Source organism: Cervus elaphus, chromosome 12 (assembly GCF_910594005.1).
Source record: "Cervus elaphus chromosome 12, mCerEla1.1, whole genome shotgun sequence".
Taxonomy (NCBI): domain Eukaryota; kingdom Metazoa; phylum Chordata; class Mammalia; order Artiodactyla; family Cervidae; genus Cervus; species Cervus elaphus.
Window position 1 is genome coordinate 52,689,394 of NC_057826.1, and position 17,378 is coordinate 52,706,771.

The 17,378-nt window shown below is 36.5% G+C and overlaps 1 protein-coding gene across 2 annotated transcripts in view; it reads right to left on the reverse strand.

The window, feature by feature from the left end:
* VPS13C (vacuolar protein sorting 13 homolog C) overlaps nucleotides 1–17,378 on the reverse strand; it is a 169,771-nt gene that overhangs the window by 54,526 nt on the left and 97,867 nt on the right. For both annotated transcript variants that reach the window (XM_043919267.1, XM_043919268.1), the window contains exons 45-51: nucleotides 16,285–16,432; nucleotides 13,663–13,813; nucleotides 9,986–10,098; nucleotides 5,748–5,917; nucleotides 4,187–4,434; nucleotides 2,927–3,156; nucleotides 1,291–1,383 (exon numbers count right to left, since the gene is read on the reverse strand). In XM_043919267.1, coding sequence (XP_043775202.1) covers nucleotides 1,291–1,383; nucleotides 2,927–3,156; nucleotides 4,187–4,434; nucleotides 5,748–5,917; nucleotides 9,986–10,098; nucleotides 13,663–13,813; nucleotides 16,285–16,432 — 1,153 coding nt within the window. The remainder of the gene's footprint in view (nucleotides 1–1,290; nucleotides 1,384–2,926; nucleotides 3,157–4,186; nucleotides 4,435–5,747; nucleotides 5,918–9,985; nucleotides 10,099–13,662; nucleotides 13,814–16,284; nucleotides 16,433–17,378) is intronic.

Consider the following 17,378-nt stretch of genomic DNA (forward strand, 5'->3'; position numbering starts at 1 on the left):
ATATATATGTAAAGTGATATACAAAGACATGGAAAAACAATCCCTCAGCATCTTAACCCAGTGTCTCAGACAAAGTGCATACAAATCCAAGTTTTCTCCCCATTCAGCAGTGTAAGTCTCAACAAAATACCACCTAACACAAACTACACTGAGAGAAAACTAAATTGTTATTTATGTGGTAATTCAAATGACAATTTGAACCTTGGTTTATTCACTATTCGCTATTTACCTAAATAATAAAGCTACTATCAGAACTGCTATTAATCACCTCAATTTTGTGTCCCTTGGACAGAGAGAGAAACAGATTTTAGAAAGTGTTCTGTACTGTTCATTTGTAATTGACCAAGAGGTCATACTTAGAGAATGTGAAAGGCATTGGAGAACATATTGCTTTTTCAATACTTGAAATGTAAGAGATAAAAAAATTCTAATACTTTATTTCTAGCATCCAAGTCATTAAAATATTTTATAAGACATATTAAACATTTAATCACATAAATATTAAAGTCAACCAAATAGCACCCCAAATAAAAGCCTAAAAATAACACTGCAAATAAAATAACAGCAAGTTCATTTTTCCATCCTTCCCTTCTCTTTCCACTTCATCTCTGTTCTGCCCATCTAAACCCAATCTCCAACACACAAATATACTAGATAAAAATTATCCTGACCATCTGTATACATTTAAAAGTATAGTTCACACTGAACAACATGGATCTGAACCATGAGAGTCCACTTAAATATGCCGATTTTCAATAGTAAATACTATGGGACTACACTATCTGCATCGGGTTGCATCTGCAGATTTAGAACCTCAGACATGGAAAATCTGAGGAACTGCATATACTGAGGCCTGACTGTAAGTTCAGTTCAGTTCAGTTCAGTCGCTCAGTCGTATCCGACTCTTTGCGACCCCGTGGACTGAAGCACGCCAGGCCTCCCTGTCCACCACCAACTCCCAGAGTTTGCTCAAACTCATGTCCATTGAGTCAGTGATGCCATCTAACCATCTCATCCTCTGTCATCCCCTTCTCCTCCCACCTTCAATCTTTCCAAAAATCAGGGTCTTTGTGACTATAAAGTTAAGCACTCCTAATCCCCCCATTGCTCAAGAGTCAACTGCAGTCTTTCAAAGAAAACAGAAACAAACATTTGCATTAAAGAAAAATGGATTGGGGTATTTATTGATTACTAAATATGTGACTAGCATAGTGCTCTAAACATGAGACAAATCAAAAGATAAGAAAAATAAAAATTGATTTTCACCCAAATAATATGATTGGCACTAACCTTAATTATAAATTCTTCAACTTTAATATCTATATTTTCTTTTCCTGATGTCTGTGTACATTTTTTCATAAATAGAGAACAGGGCTGTAAGACCTACAAACAGATAAATGAAATTTACTTAAGGACATGTCTTACTTAATTTGAGATCTTTAACTATAGCCTATTACTAAAAGCAAAAAGGCAAATTAAATTATCTGAAAACCTCTCATGAGGGCTCCTCCAAACTATGTCAAGTCTATGATCACAGTAAAGGACTTTCAGCAGTTGTGATGAATTCCTTTATGCCAAATTCTTAAGTAGTAATGCACATTTACTAGCAGAAGTCTAAAATATCTTTTAAATGAAAGTTGTTCAGTCATGTCCGACTCTTTGCAACCCCATGGACTATAACCACCAGACTCCTCTGTCTATGGCATTCTCCAGGCTAGAATACTGGAGTGGGCAGCTGTTCCCTTCTCCAGGGCATCTTCCCAAACCAGGAATCAAACCCAGGTATCCTGCATTGCAGGCAGATTCTTTACCATATGAGCCACCAGGGAAGCCCAAAATATCTTTAAAATGATGCCCTGCATAAAATATACTTTAAAGATATCTATAAAAATGAGCTACGCAAGATCTTACATTTGCAAAGAGGTAAATGAAAAAATGAAAAAGGTATTTCATTATAACTTTTATGACCACAAAATCACTTGAAATTGTTATTCTAAACAAATAGTTCTGTTAACATTTTTATTTAAAAAAGACTATATGGTAAGGTAGGTAAATGAACAGCTTCCCAATGATTAACAACAGGTCAGTCTTGAATTTCCTGTAATGTCCTTATTAGAATAGATTGCAAATCTTCAAATTCAATGATTTATTAAAACTATGAAGCCTATATTATTAAATATCATTAAAGAAACAAATAAAATGCATCTGAACTGAATGAGGGAATTAGTACTAAACAGCTTTCATTTTTAAAAAATTAGGATGAGCTTTAAATAGAAATGATTAATATAAACTTTCTGTGACATGTCAAGACGATCCCGCTTAAGAATGTTTCATGATAAAGTACAGATTAAGCTCAGCACTGTATTTCTTTACCCAAGTCACTTTATCCATCAATTCTTTTTTTAATTTGAAATAACACTGCAAATAAGTCACATTATATAATGATGCTCTTTAACATAAAATAATCAATTTAATATTAAAAACCAAATGGTGTGGTAGTTAATTCATTTAACCAAAATAACATTTTTCAACAATAATGTGAAAGCACCATTGAAGTTAATTTGTAATAAAGAAAAACAATCTCTTTTGGGCATGTGACTCCAGTTAATGTTTGGTTCATTCATCCATTCAGTCATTCATTGGATATATAGTGGCGAATAAAAGCAAAGTTGAAGAGGAATATTGATTTGTACTAAAATTCAAATACTGTTCAGCAAAAGATGGTATAAGGAAAATTAGTCTGGAGGTAGTCTATAGTTTTGTCACTGCAAACACGGGTAAATCATTTAACATCTTTGGAATTCAACATCTTTATCTGTATAATCTCAAGCTGGAGTAAATACAGATCTCCCATATTCTAGGATTCTATGAACCAACCATTTCTGCCATCCTTCAATTCAAGCTTAGGATATAAAGTCATTCTTACTGTGGTAATATTTTTTCCTCTCTTTTCTCTGAGAAAAGGGCAAGCAAGCACTTTAAGATCTCCCACAGAAGCTGTCATTATCTGTTCAAGTTCGGATGTTGATAGAAAGAAGTCACACTGGAACGAGGCTGTCAGAGCAGGAGCGTCAGCCTTTGTCAGGTTGGCAACAAAAACCACTTCTGGATCCGTGATCTTGGCGTTTAAAGTCATATTCGGTCTTAGAGAGTCATCTGAAGAAACATAAATGGGAACCATGAAAGTTCTAGTAAAGTAAATCTTGTCACTTGTGTATATGTATCTGTAACTTTCTATATTGCTTCTCATATCCTGCTGTTAGGGATATGGTGAAAGTAACAATATAAATAACTGATTGGTTAGGACTAACAATAAATAATTATTAACTAATGCTGATTATGTGGGATTAATGCAATCTTGATCCCTGTTATAAGACTTTGACCTAACAGAAATAATCTTGTTTTGAAGTTCTTTTTGTCAGAATTAATGTGTATATGCAATGCATATACATACATCTGAGAGTGTATTATGCTGCAAGAACAGGGAAGGGAAAACAGGTGAGGGGAACACAGGAAGAGGACAGTGTGCTAAAAGCACACAGGCCATTTTACTTGTTTCCTTTGATTTTACCCTAACTATACAGTCAGTGTCATACAATGTATAGTATAAATACATTACATGTATATATGAATACAGAGATTTCACATGACTACTGTTTAAGAAAGGTAAATGGAAAAATTAAATTCTGACCTTGCCAGTTAACAGCAGTTTTCCAATACTGCTCAACTGCACATTAGAGAGAAAAATGCATGACCTTAGACAATTACAATTTATTTTTATTTTTTTTTTAGACAATTACAATTTAACAGAGAAAAGAAATGTTAATGGCAGAGCTGGAACAAGAGCAGAGGCTTCTTGGCCCCTGATCCAATACATATTTCTATTCCTGTTGTTGTTTAGTCGCTAAGTTGTGTCTGACTCTCTTTGACACCACAGACTGTAGCCCACCAGGCTTCTCTGTCCATACAATTTCCCAGGCAGAATACTGGAGTGGGTTACCATTTTCTTCTCTAGGAGTCTACTCTCTCTTAAAAATTGATGCTTACTAAGGTTTTTCTTCTGAACATATTTAAATTTGAAAGAGTAATTTTACATTCTTAAACTCTCCATTTCTCTTTTTTCCTGTTTGCAATTCTGGTAAAATATAAGACAAGTTATCATCTGTGACAAATAAACTCTGCTAACCTTTCTCCATCTTGATTTTTGCTAAGGCAGTCTGTCTCAGTGGAATCTGTGATTCTTTAGTCATATTTTCTGGACTCTGAGGTATAGCCTTGATAAAGAAATCTGCCACAGTCATCAGAAATTCCACACTGGCACATACATACAGCTTGTCAAGAACAGCATCAATATGACTTTCATTTCTGCCTTGTTGGTAACTTATGTCAATCATAGAACTGTTGTTCTCTTGACCATTCTTCTTATCAATCATTCTGAAAAAAATTTATGTACATTCATTATTTTATTCCTGCTAAAACACTTAAAAAGATGAAAAATTTTCTAAGTATCTTATAATAGTTTCTCTTTCACCTTTCAGTTTCCAACCTGTATAGAAAACAGATAATTGTTAACTGGAGTCTAATTAGCTAATCAACAACCAAGACAGGGTCTCCTAGTCTCCACAGCCAAGGTTCATGGTAATAAGTAATCATAAGAGCATTTTATAATTATAATGCAATACTAGAAAAAAAATCAATGACCACTGAAAGAAAGTTTGGCAATTAACAAAACACATTATTGTAGCCCCATAAAATTTAAAAGACAACCTCTTTATTTTATAAAATAAAACATCCTTGAAGGAATTTATCTCCAAAGATCATCCTATACAACTGACTCCCAAGTTAGTCCATGTAACTCAAATCTCGCAGTGTTCATCAAGGGTCTGCAATGAGTTTCCACACAGCCTCAAGCACGCTGCAAAAAGCCGGCTATGAAACAGAAGCATGGTCTTTATCACCCTTGCCTAGACTGCTATGCCAAGACACAAAGTTTGCAAACTAGAAAAGTTGGATGCATGAAAGCACTCTTCCCTCATTTATTCATCTCTTAGAAAGACAAAGGGCTCAAGCAGCAGAACAATATTCTCCAAAAATAATCAAGGACAAAAACATTACGTATCTCATTATTTGTGAAAGGAATAAAAATATAATTAGGCTACTAAAGTTGCATATTTCTCACTCTGTAGTAAGGTGACATGAAGCTGTCTTTCAAAATGAGCTGATAAATGTGAAAATTAGGGATTCCATTTCTGCTAAAACTTTCTTTAATCCTGCAGGGTTTTTTCTTTCAACTTAAGTATAGTTGATCTACTAAAACTTTTAAAGAAATTTTACAGAACTGTTTTAAAACATATATACAAAAGAAAGATCCATAAATTGAAGGCTTTTTTGAAAAAAGATTCTGCCTACTGAAAACAATTTACAAAAATATACCACTAATGAACCACACCACGTGGAATTCACTATTAAAATTCTTACATTTTCTTAGTTCCCACTTTTAAGACAATATTATTAAACTTCCCTTTAATTCAAACATAAAAGCAACTGAATCTGAAATTAGCACAGTTTCTTGATGCACTTCAAAATGAAATATGACCAAAGACCTATGTTGATAATCCCAAGGAACAGAATCCCTAAAAGGATGATCAAAAGACCCCTTCTGACCATCTGAAGCCAAGCAATCAAGTTAACAATGCCAAGCACAATGTCAACCTTTTACATGTACAGCAAATTGAGAAATGACAAACCTTGATGTTGCTCTCTCAATTCCTTCTCTGAGATCATCAAGAGTGCAGGTCTTAAGTTTAATACTGACATTCAATGAGCCATCCTTAAACATCTTCCCTGAAGAGGCCATAAGATGGAGCCTGAGTTCACCGAGCCGGAAACTGTCATTATGAAATGCAAGTTTGGATTCCTGTGGTATATTTTTCAAGCAAAAGAATCAATTATCTTCAGGTGTTATGTAATTACTTTTAAACATATCTCTTAACTCAGAGATTAAAAGCAAATTTTTAAAGTATGAGTATTAAAACTGGAACAAAGAATAATATGCATGTTTGTGATTGTATATGCACATGCAAATAAATACCCAAGTGTGTATGCTGACATTCAACAAGGGTTAATACATAAAATTTTCTGATTTACAGTTCAATGCAAAAAGTAAATCAGGAAACTGTCAATTAATCACTCTAACTTATAAATATTTAATGAGCTCTTCTGTAAAACACTCTGTGATAGGAACTAAAGGCTTTATGAGAAAGGATAAAGCATGGTACGTGATCTTAGTAAGCTTATACTCTAATTGAAAAAAAAAAAACGGAAATTTATTACAAGGAACATCACAAGGAGATGCTATAATTTGTAAGCAATTAAAAAATGATATATTGTCACTTATTTATTCATACTTGCATCTCCCCATATTCCACAAAGAATATTAAGAGATTAGGTAAAGAATAAAAACAGCAAAAGCTCATAGGGTCAAAGAGATAACTGTGGGCTAGGAAAAATTCATGAAGAACATGAGAACTAACCGAACTTCAGAGATTGACTGGAATCAGGCGAAGAGGGGTAGAAGGCATTCTAGACAGACAAAGAACATGAGTAAACCGTTCAAGATGCTCTGGGGGCATAATGTACACGCAGGCATCTCAGGCTTGAATATTTCAATAAAAGAAAAGTAGGGAAAGAAGTCTGGGAAGGAATGTAGAGGCCTACCCATGGTCTCAAACCCTCAAGATTTAAACTTTAAGGAAAAACGAACTCAATATGTATTCCACCATAACACATAGAAGACTCTTGAGAGTCCCTTGGACTGCAAGGAGATCCAACCAGTCCATCCTAAAGGAGATCAGTCCTGGGTGTTCATTGGAAGGACTGATGCTGAAGCTGAAACTCCAATATTTTGACCACCTGATGGGAAGAGCTGACTCATTGGAAAAGACCCTGATGCTGGGAAAGATTGGGGGCAGGAGGAGAAGGGGACGACAGAGGATGAGACGGTTGGATGGCATCACCGACTCGATGGACATGGGTTTGGGTGGACTCTGGGAGTTGGTGATGGACAGGGAGGCCTGGCATGCTGCGGTTCATGGGGTCGCAAAGAGTCCGACGTGACTGAACTGAACTGACAACACATAGCTCAAATTTCTGTAGGTGTGCTGAGACACTAAAAGAACAAAACCCAACCAACCAAGCAAAACAACAACAACAACAAAAAAAAAAACACAGAGAGAGAAAATCTCTGGGGAAGTAGGATTTTCGGTTTAGCGGTGATTGCTCACTACAGACCAGTGTATAGATATAAGGGTGCTGCTGGTGGGCAATTCTTGGCACCATGGTTCTAAATGCCTATCTTCTCTTACTCAAAACAGTACAAGGCATGTAAATGGGTCAGAATGAAATTATTATTGGAAAGTTGCAATGCCTTTAATTTATAAAAATATAGTTCACAAACTTGTGATTTGTAACTATTAATAGAAATGACCAATGACACATCTACTAATCACAATATAACAGAGTTTCTGGTATGGTTACTGACGTAGACAATTTGGAGGCACTGCATGGTCTTTTTTAATAAGTTAAAATTCACATAATGTAAAACTGAGTGTTTTCTAAGTAGAATGGGAATCTGTAAACGGCTACATGACACTGAGGAACCTGAACTTGTGCCAATGTCTAAGCTGAATGAAAGGACAAAGAGCAACAAACAAGGAAGCCACTGCAATACTGTGTGAGCTGCTGCTGCTGCTAAGTCGCTTCAGTTTTGTCCGACTCTGTGCGACCGCGTAGAGGGCAGCCCACCAGGCTCCCCCGTCCCTGGGATTCTCCAAGCAAGAACACTGGAGTGGGTTGCCATTTCCTTCTCCAATGCATGAAAGTGGAAACGGAAAGTGAAGTTCCTCAGTCGTGTCCGACTCTTAGCGATCCCATAGACTGCAGCCTACCAGGCTCCTCCGTCCATGGGATTTTCCAGGCAAGAGTACTGGAGCGGGTTGCCATTTCCTTCTCCGATGTGTGAGCTAAGAAGCCTCAAATAATGCAGCAGTGAGAACTTCTAGGAAAGAACAGAAGTTCACTCAAAGAAAAAACTGACAGTACTTGGTGTCCAAATGAATAAAGAACATCAACAAAGAAGGAAGTAAAAGAAAACAACAAGAGTCTAAGGTTGGGCAGCCAGTAGAATAATAGTATCTTAATTGAAATGAAGAATATATTTAACTGTTCATTTTGCATTATGTCATTTTCTGATCTTTTATTAACATTAATGTTAAACATTAGAAATTAAGGCAGCCACCTCACACCAGTCAGAATGGCCATCATTAAAATGTCTGCAAATAACAAACTGCTGGAGAGGGTATGGAGAAAAGGAAACCCTTCTGCACTGTTGGTGGGAATATAAACTGGTACACCCACTATGGAAAATAGTATGGAAGTTCCTTAGAAATTTAAAAATATAGTTGCCATAGGATCTAGCAATCACACACCTAGGCATATATCCAGACAGAAATACATTTGAAAAGATACAAGCACCCCTATGTTCATACAGAACTATTCACAGTAGCCAAGATAAGGAAACAACCATTGAATGGATAAAGAAGATATGGTACATATATACAATGGAAGGTGATTCAGCCATAAAAAGGATGAAATAATGTCATTTGCAGGAACATGGATGGAACTAGAGATTATCATACTAAGTGAAGTCAGAAAGACAAATACCATATAATATCACTTATATGTGGAATCTTAAAATGTTGACACAAATGAACATATTTACAAAACAAAAACAGACTCACAGAGGTAGAGAACAGACTTGTGGCTGCCAAGGATTGGAAGTTTGGGATGAGTAGATGCAAACTATTATACATAGGATGGATAAACAGCAAGGTCCTACTGTATATCACAGGGAACTATATTCAATATCTTATGATATACCATAATGGAAAAGAATATAAAAAATGAATATATATATAACTGAATCACTTTGCTATACAGCAGAAATTAATGCAACACTGTGAATCAACTATACTTCAATAAAATTTGAAAAAAAAAATTAATGCTGTCTATTGCACAAATGACAGATACTTGCCCAAGGTCCAACAGTAATAATATATGAATACTGTATAACTCTCAGAAAACAATATGAAACATAACAAAACATATACATGGACATAAACAATAGATATAATACTTACAATAAGTGCTTATTATGGGTATTATTATATCATATGCATGAGTATTATGATGATATTAATTAACTGATATGATAAAAAACATCTATTAGAAGACACTATATAAAAAAGGTTTCTAAAAAAATATCAATGACACATTATGTGGTTCAAATCATAATGGCACTTGACTTTGGTTCCTCAATTCACTAATCAGTATCCTTACTAAATAAAAAGTTTATTCAAGAGAAACATAATCAGGGAGAGGGGATCGGGATGGGGAACACATGTAAATCCATGGCTGAGTCATGTCAATGTATGGCAAAAACCACTACAATATTGTAAAGTAATTAGCCTCCAACTAATAAAAATAAATGGAAAAAAAAAAAGAGAGAAACATAATTAACATTTATATATCATGGATAATCATAAATTTTAAAATAACCCTCTAAGGTCCCAAAGCCACTAAATTATTTTCCTTAAATAGTTAAATATGCATGTATATATAACTATGTAATAAAACTGTACATATAGCTAATTATCCACATATAAAATATTTCTCCTAAAGCTAGATCTAAATATTTTAGCGCTGATAATGCTTGGAAAAAAGTAAAAAGCTCTCCTTAGCCTAGAAAGATTAAAAACACTAACAAAGTGCAAACAGAGAGCAAGACCAGTGCATACTCCATAGGCCAAATAGAATTTAACAGACATCAATCTTGAGAGGAAAAACCACATCAAAAAAATGACAACATTCTAAAATTGAATATCAAGAGCCAAGGACCTTCTCCCAGATATAGATATTAACTACATACCTGGCTGGTATCATTGTTATAAAGTACAATAGAAAGAGATTCAAAGTGAAAGTCAAACTGGAGAGTGACACTCTGGTCCAAAGCAAGCTTTGAGTCTGTCACATCTTCTTGTTCTGATGGTTCAAACAAAAATATGAAAATTAGTAAGATTTTAAGTATGTATATGACTTTACATATATTTTGAAAGCTAGGATAATAATTTATTATTCTAAATTCATATCATACTTTCAAGAATTATTTAAATCATGATAAAACAATGAACAAAAATGGCAGTATATCCATAAATATTTAGTACAGGGCAAAATGACAGACACAGACTATCTACATTAAAAATAAAAAGACGGCCTGGCAAAGACTATTAAGACAACTTTTTTTAAAAAGTCCTACAAACGCAAGACTACTTCATTGTAGTTTATAATTATCAAAACATTTCACTTAACTGGTTACAGGCCATTCTCAAAGAGATTATGAAATTGGAGGCAGAGAAGAGTAAAATACCTTGTCCAAGAACAGACAGCTAGTCAGTAAAAGATCCTCTGCCAGTGTAGTTCATGTCTCACTATCTTTAATTACCTATGTCATCCGTTCCATTACCTTTGATAGAATAGAATATAACTTAAAAGCAGAGTTGAAGAGACCTCAAATATAATGTGGGACAGAGAGTGGGACAGGGAGTCTCTGGAATTTTGAGGTGAAAGAGACTTCAAGAAGTAATGCAGTCTTATCCCTCATCTTTAGACAGAAACTTTTTAGACAAAGAAGAATACATAATGCTTTCAATCCCGCTTACAAACTGATTCTGCGGTCTCTTTTGGAGATGGATTCTATTCCTTTGATCATTTATAGGAAACCCTATTCTTACAAGTTATTGCAAGAGCAAACACAGCGTAACTTTAACTACATAAAGGCTTCTCAGAGTTTTCCAAGTTGGAAAACTCTAGGGTTTTTCCCTTTACCTTTCCTGAAAATAAGTTACATTCCCATCTTCATTATCTCTGTAGTTTTTCCATCAGAACTTTTTTGTTTTCCCAAGTGCCACATTAACTATACAGCTTGAACCAGGGACACAAACTGACCACAGCTGAACATAGTGAGATTGTTAACCACATGAAGCTTGCCTGCTACAGTTTCTTCATCCGTACAGTACACAGTTCCTGTCTAACTACGGCAACGGCATACTTATCAACATTTGTCTGCACGGCGGCATGAACTCAGCCTGGGGAGAGATGTAGGGAGGCCTCACGAAACTCATATAGTGCTCATAACTATCCTGAACCAAAAACCTTATTTTGCACACTGCTCTAGGCATTTGTTTTATGACTTCAAAATACACCAGCCCTAACTATAGGAGAAGCACTGCTGGCTTAGTATTATTTACTGGCAGCTTAATCGCTGCCGTAACTAACAGTCTATGACTTAAGCAGGATAAAAGCACAGCAGTCTGGGGTCATTTTTAAATGGACAAGGAACACTCCATCTCACTTTAGCCATGAAGATACTAACTTATTCACAGTCTAAAATAAAACATGATATTCACGTAACAATTTTAAATGATGAAGAACAGGGAAATTATAAAATTATTCAATAAACTTGGCCAAGAAAGCAAAAAGGAACCTTATATGTTAGAAAAATTGTCTTTTAAAAATGGCTGAATTTAAAAGGTTCAGTGCCTTTGAAAGATAACAGTTTTAATAATCTGGAAAATTCCAATATGTATCTGACTATATCACTCCCCAGTGAAGACAGATAAGCAAAGCTGTTACTGAACAAGAATACCTTCCTATTTCACGGACCAGTCATCTGAGTATGACAGCAGTTCCTTTTTTCTCTTTTTTATTTTGGGATCTTATTATGCTGCATCCCCACTTTGCTTTTTCTCTCAAAGTGTACTACCTCAGTTCAGTGCAGTTCACTGCAGTTGCTGAGTCGTGTCCGACTCTTTGCGACCTCATGAACCATAGCACACAAGACCTCCCTGTCCATCACCAACTCCCGGAGTTTACCCAAACTCATCTCCACTGAGTCGGTGATGCCATCCAGCCATCTCATCCTCTGTTGTCCGCTTCTCCTCCTGCCCTCAATCTTTCCCAGCATCAGGGTCTTTTCCAATGAGTCAGCTCTTCGCATCAGGTGGCCAAAATATTGGAGTTTCAGCGTCAACATCAGTCCTTCCAATGAACATCCAGGACTCATCTCCTTTAGGATGGACTGGTTGGATCTCCTTGCAGTCCAAGGGACTCTCAAGAGTCTTCTCCAACACCATGGTTCAAAAGCATCAATTCTCCGACACTCATCTTTCTCTACAATCCAACTCCCACATCCATACATGACCACCGGAAAAACCACAGCCTTGACTAGACGGATCTTTGTTGACAAAGTAATGTCTCTGCTTTTTAATATGCTGTCTAGGTTGGTCATAACCTTCCTCCCAAGGAGTAAGTGTCTTTTAATTCCATGGCTGCAATCACCATCTGCAGTGGTTTTGGAGTCCAAAAAATAAAGTCAGCCACTATTTCCACTGTTCCCCCATCAATTTGCTATGAAGTGATGGGACCAGATGCCATGATCTTAGTTTTCTGAATGTTGAGCTTTAAGCCAACTTTTTCACTCTCCTCTTTCACTTTCATCAAGAGGCTCTTTAGTTCCTCTTCACTTTCTGCCATAAGGGTGGTGTCATCTGCATAGCTGAGGTTATTGATATATCTCCCAGCAATCTTGATTTCAGCTTGTGCTTCCTCCAGCCCAGCGTTTCTCATCATGTACTCTGCATATAAGTTAAATAAGCAGGGTGACAATATACAGCCTTGATGTACTCCTTTGCCTATCTGGAACCAGTCTGTTGTTCCATGTCCAGTGCTAACTGTTGCCTTCTGACCTGCATACAGGTTTCTCAAGAGGCAGATCAGGTGGTCTGGTATTCCCAACTCTTTCAGAATTTTCCAGTTTACTGTGATCCACACAGTCAAAGGCTTTGGCATAGTCAATAAAGCAGAAATAGATGTTTTTCTGGAACTCTCTTGCTTTTTTGATGATTCAGCTAATGTTGGCAATTTGATCTCTGGTTCCTCTGCCTTTTCTAAAACCAGCTTGAACATCTGGGAGTTCACAGTTCATGTACTGTTGAAGCCTGGCTTGGAGAATTTTGAGCATTACTTTACTAGTGTGTGAGATGAGTGCAATTGTGCGGTCCTTTGCACATTCTTTGGCATTGCCTTTTTTAGGACTGAAATGAAAACTGACCTGTTTCAGTCCTGTGGCCCCTGCTGAGTTTTCCAAATTTGCTGACATATTGAGTGCAGCACTTTCACAGCATCATCTTTTAGGATTTGAAATAGCTCAAATGGAAGTCCATCACCTCCACTAGCTTTGTTCATAGTGATACTACCTCAATGTCTCTTGCATTGGGCAAATTCAACTTTCACAAATAAAAGGGTAAGCATGCATCATGCAGGTAACAAGAGGTGGGCCCTCCCTTTAGAGCAATGAGCCCACTTCCTTCCCCTGGGAGCTTCAAGGCAGTCTCAGCCCCTTCAGACCTTCCACAGTAAATAATACAGCATTGGGTCAGTTCACACCATATCACACTGGACAATTAAAAAAAAAACAGTAAATATAAATGTGGCATTAACATCTAATTCTTCTGAACAATCAAAGCAAAAATCTCCATCAATTTATACCTATGAAGTGGTCAGGTCTGCTGGAAACGTCTTGTCTGACTCTCACAGCCTCCTGGGTAGACTGCGTAGGGCTTGGCTGTGAAGAAGCTTCTCCAAGATTCTCTAGCAAAATTTTCATTAAAACTGTTAAGTCGTCTCTACTGAGAGCAACCTAGAAACCAACAATAGGTTACTGTTAATATGAAGTAATAAATGATGCAAAATATCTATGTCTTAGCTTATGGTCTGTCAAATTAACTGTGCATCTAACAAAAAAAAAACAAGTAAGTTGGGACCATAAATAGCAGGATGAAAGTATTTTATCTTGTACAGTATTAGACATTACTCCTGTGTGTAAACGTGCTTTTCCTCCACTCATATCCAAGTCCCTGCATCCGGTACTCCCCTCCTCCTGCCGTTACTGTTACTGTGTAACTCATTCTGTTCTGGACCTGTGCTCCTCTCCCCTCTCCCTAGCTCCTCATCTCCATTCTGCTTCTCTCTCTTCTCGTCCAGTACCAGCATCCTCCTCTACCTTGTTTAGTCTCCCCCAAACTCAAACTGAATAGAATGCTGTTCAGTTTCCAGTCTCCATCAAGAAGGAAAAAGACGTGCTCCTGCAAAGTAGTCTCATTCTCCGTACATGCATGTCTGCATATACTTAAATCATTTAACCTATCAAGTAATGCCTCCTAGAACAGTAACAAATGCATCTACATAGAACTGTTAAAAGCCACAACACAGGCCAAGATGAGCATCTTACTAATCTTCAACCTTTATAAAAAGGGGATATGTGACAAAAAAGAAAAAAAAAAAAGCAAGAGATTTTGAGTCAGGTAGATATGTGTCAACTATACCACTCTCAAGGTGTGCTGTTGGCTAAGTTTCTTAGCCTCGTTAACTTATTTCTTAATCTTTAAAATGGGAATATCATCATCTTCCTCATCGGTGGCTGCAGAGCAACATGAAGCTGCTAGGATAAACTAAGATGCTACTGGCTGCTAAGACCCATGAAACCTTTCCATCCTCCCTCCTTTTGTGCATCCCCTGCACATATGGGGGCTTCCCTAGTGGCTCAGAGGCAAAGAATTTGCCTGCCAATGCAGGCAATTCAGGTTCGATCCCTGGGTCAGGAAGATCCCAGGAGAAGGAAACGGCAACCCACTCCAGTATTCTGGCCCGGGAAATCCCATGGACAGAGGAGCCAGGGGGGCTACAGTCCATGGGGTTGTAAGAGTCAGACACGACTTAGCGACTAAATAACAGTAATAACCTACACATATAGAGGTCCCAAAGGCCTTCTTGAAGGACCTGAACCCAAAACCGAACGGGTGCATTCACATCTTTTCTTCTGAACACTGCAGTACCCTGTGCCCCTCAAATTGTGCCCTATCACCAAGGGCAACACCTGATTCCCAGCCTAAATCAAAGTGCGGCAATATTTTAGCATGAGATGATGACCAGGGATTTCTTATTTGCTCCAAGTCCCAGTCCTTAGAAAACAGACATCACTTTAACTCCCCAGAACTTCTTTTTATATTCATTCCCACTTGTGCTACCAACTGAGATATCACAGCCTCCTGAAAAACAGCTAACTTCACCACCTCCTAGTATTTGAAAAGGATCCAATATTAGTTCTGGGATCTAATATGAGCAAGGGAGAATTTAAGAGAACAGTACTATATCCTGGAATAGAACAGTCAATACTCTCAATAAACACATGCTCTTCTTTATATATTTACTCATACTACGGACAGGGATCTCTCATTCCTACAACAAGCCTCAATTTTAACATCTTCACTAGTAGAACTCGGCTCCTTTGACCCTTCTTGTTTTATCTTAGAACTAACTCTGAAATAGTCACAGATATCAAAACCCACTACACTACTGAATTTTCACTCCTCTTTCACACATTCTGTTTAGTCACTCCCTCTTTCCCTATCCCTTACTGCTTGGCTTCAGCAATTTCAAACACAGGCACACAAGAATCCTAAGGTTCCTACACTTTGGTGACCTTCTTTGACCAGTATCATCTCTTCCTGTGAGGCTACCTATGACCTGCTAACTACAATATTAAAAAATACTGCTGTTTATATGCTTATCAACTAAACATATTCACCTACTGAAAATGTCTGCTTTTCTAATTAAAAGTGTTTCTATACATTAAAAATACTATTTAAGGTGCTTTAGATGTGCTATCTAAATATCACTTTACAGGGACTTGCCTGGATGTTCTGTACTTAAGATTCTATACTTCCAATGCAGGGGGCACAGATTCAGTCCTTGGTTGGGGAACTAGGATCCCGCATGCCATGTAGCACGGTCAAAAAACATTTTTAAATAAAACTTAAATATCACTTTTCTTTTATCATTTGTCTTAAAACTTGAACAGAATCTTCTAAAATTACTAATAATAATCTCAGTAGACTTCCTAGCTTTCAACCTCAGAGTTCTTGCTGGCATCACCAAATATCCCAACTAATAAGAAATAAAGGAAAGTGTGAAAAACTGCAACACCTTCATTTTCAGTTAACAAAGCATTCCCTTTCAAACATTTTATCACTTTCTGATGTACATTAGAACTACGCTGTGATCAATGATAAAAGTCTAGCTAGTGAGCAATTATTTTATACATATACTTACTTGCATAGGTTTTAGTCTTCCTTTTACCTCCATTCCTGGAATTTCCACATACCATGATGCTGCTAAATTCCGCTGTATGTATAAAAGCATGTTGACTGGTTTTAAAATTTCAATGTCATGCTGTGGTAAGTCAGCCTGCAAAATTGTCCTGAAAGATAATTAAGAATTTATTTTATATTTCTAAAATCTACATTTTAAAATGAAGACTATCATCATGTATACCAGTTTCCACACAGCAATTTTCCAAACACTAAAGGTTGCTATCAGAATTCTTTTAGAACATGCTTCTTTCCACAAATCAATCAGAGTAAGTTTATAAAGCAGAGCTACATAACACAAAGCCCATGCAATGCTGATTTCAAAGAAACAAACTGCATGAGTATGACTACTGCTCTATTCACTATCTTTCCCAAAGACTAATAATAGCTACTAACCAATGTCATACAAACAAATGTTACATCCTCCTAACACTTCTCCGAAGGACAAAGAAAGTGATGCTGTACTAAGCCCTGAGGTTTATGCTATTAGTATGTCTCCAAACTCAAAGGGAAAAGCTCACCAAACCTAGAAGTTAAACAAGCATATTGTAATAGTCATTTCTAGCCTGCCAGCCAACAAATATTTGAACCACCAAATAATTCACTCTTGTCATCCAACAGAGCCAACACATTCCCATTTTGATTTGATAATCCATTAGATATCTTACTGAGAAGTCCTAAATGTGACATGCTTTGGAAATGAGAAATAAATCTTAAATTTTATTATATTTTTAAGAAGACTTTGTCTATATACAGCTATGTGCAAAGCAAATAAATAAATATCTAAATTAAGTATTAACCATAATCTTATAATAGGAAATTTTTATAGAGTAAAAAAACACATCACAAATTTAGTAAGACAAAGTATAGATTTTATGAGGTCCATCACTATCAACCACTAACCAAAAACCAATGGTCAAAGTTTAATGATTAGAAGAAATAAGGACTATGAACCATGAACCACTAGAGTGTTTTACCCTGACAATGATTCTATGAAAATTCTATTTCTAGTAAGTAATACGCAGTTGGGGCTTCACTGGTGGCTCAGTGGTAAAG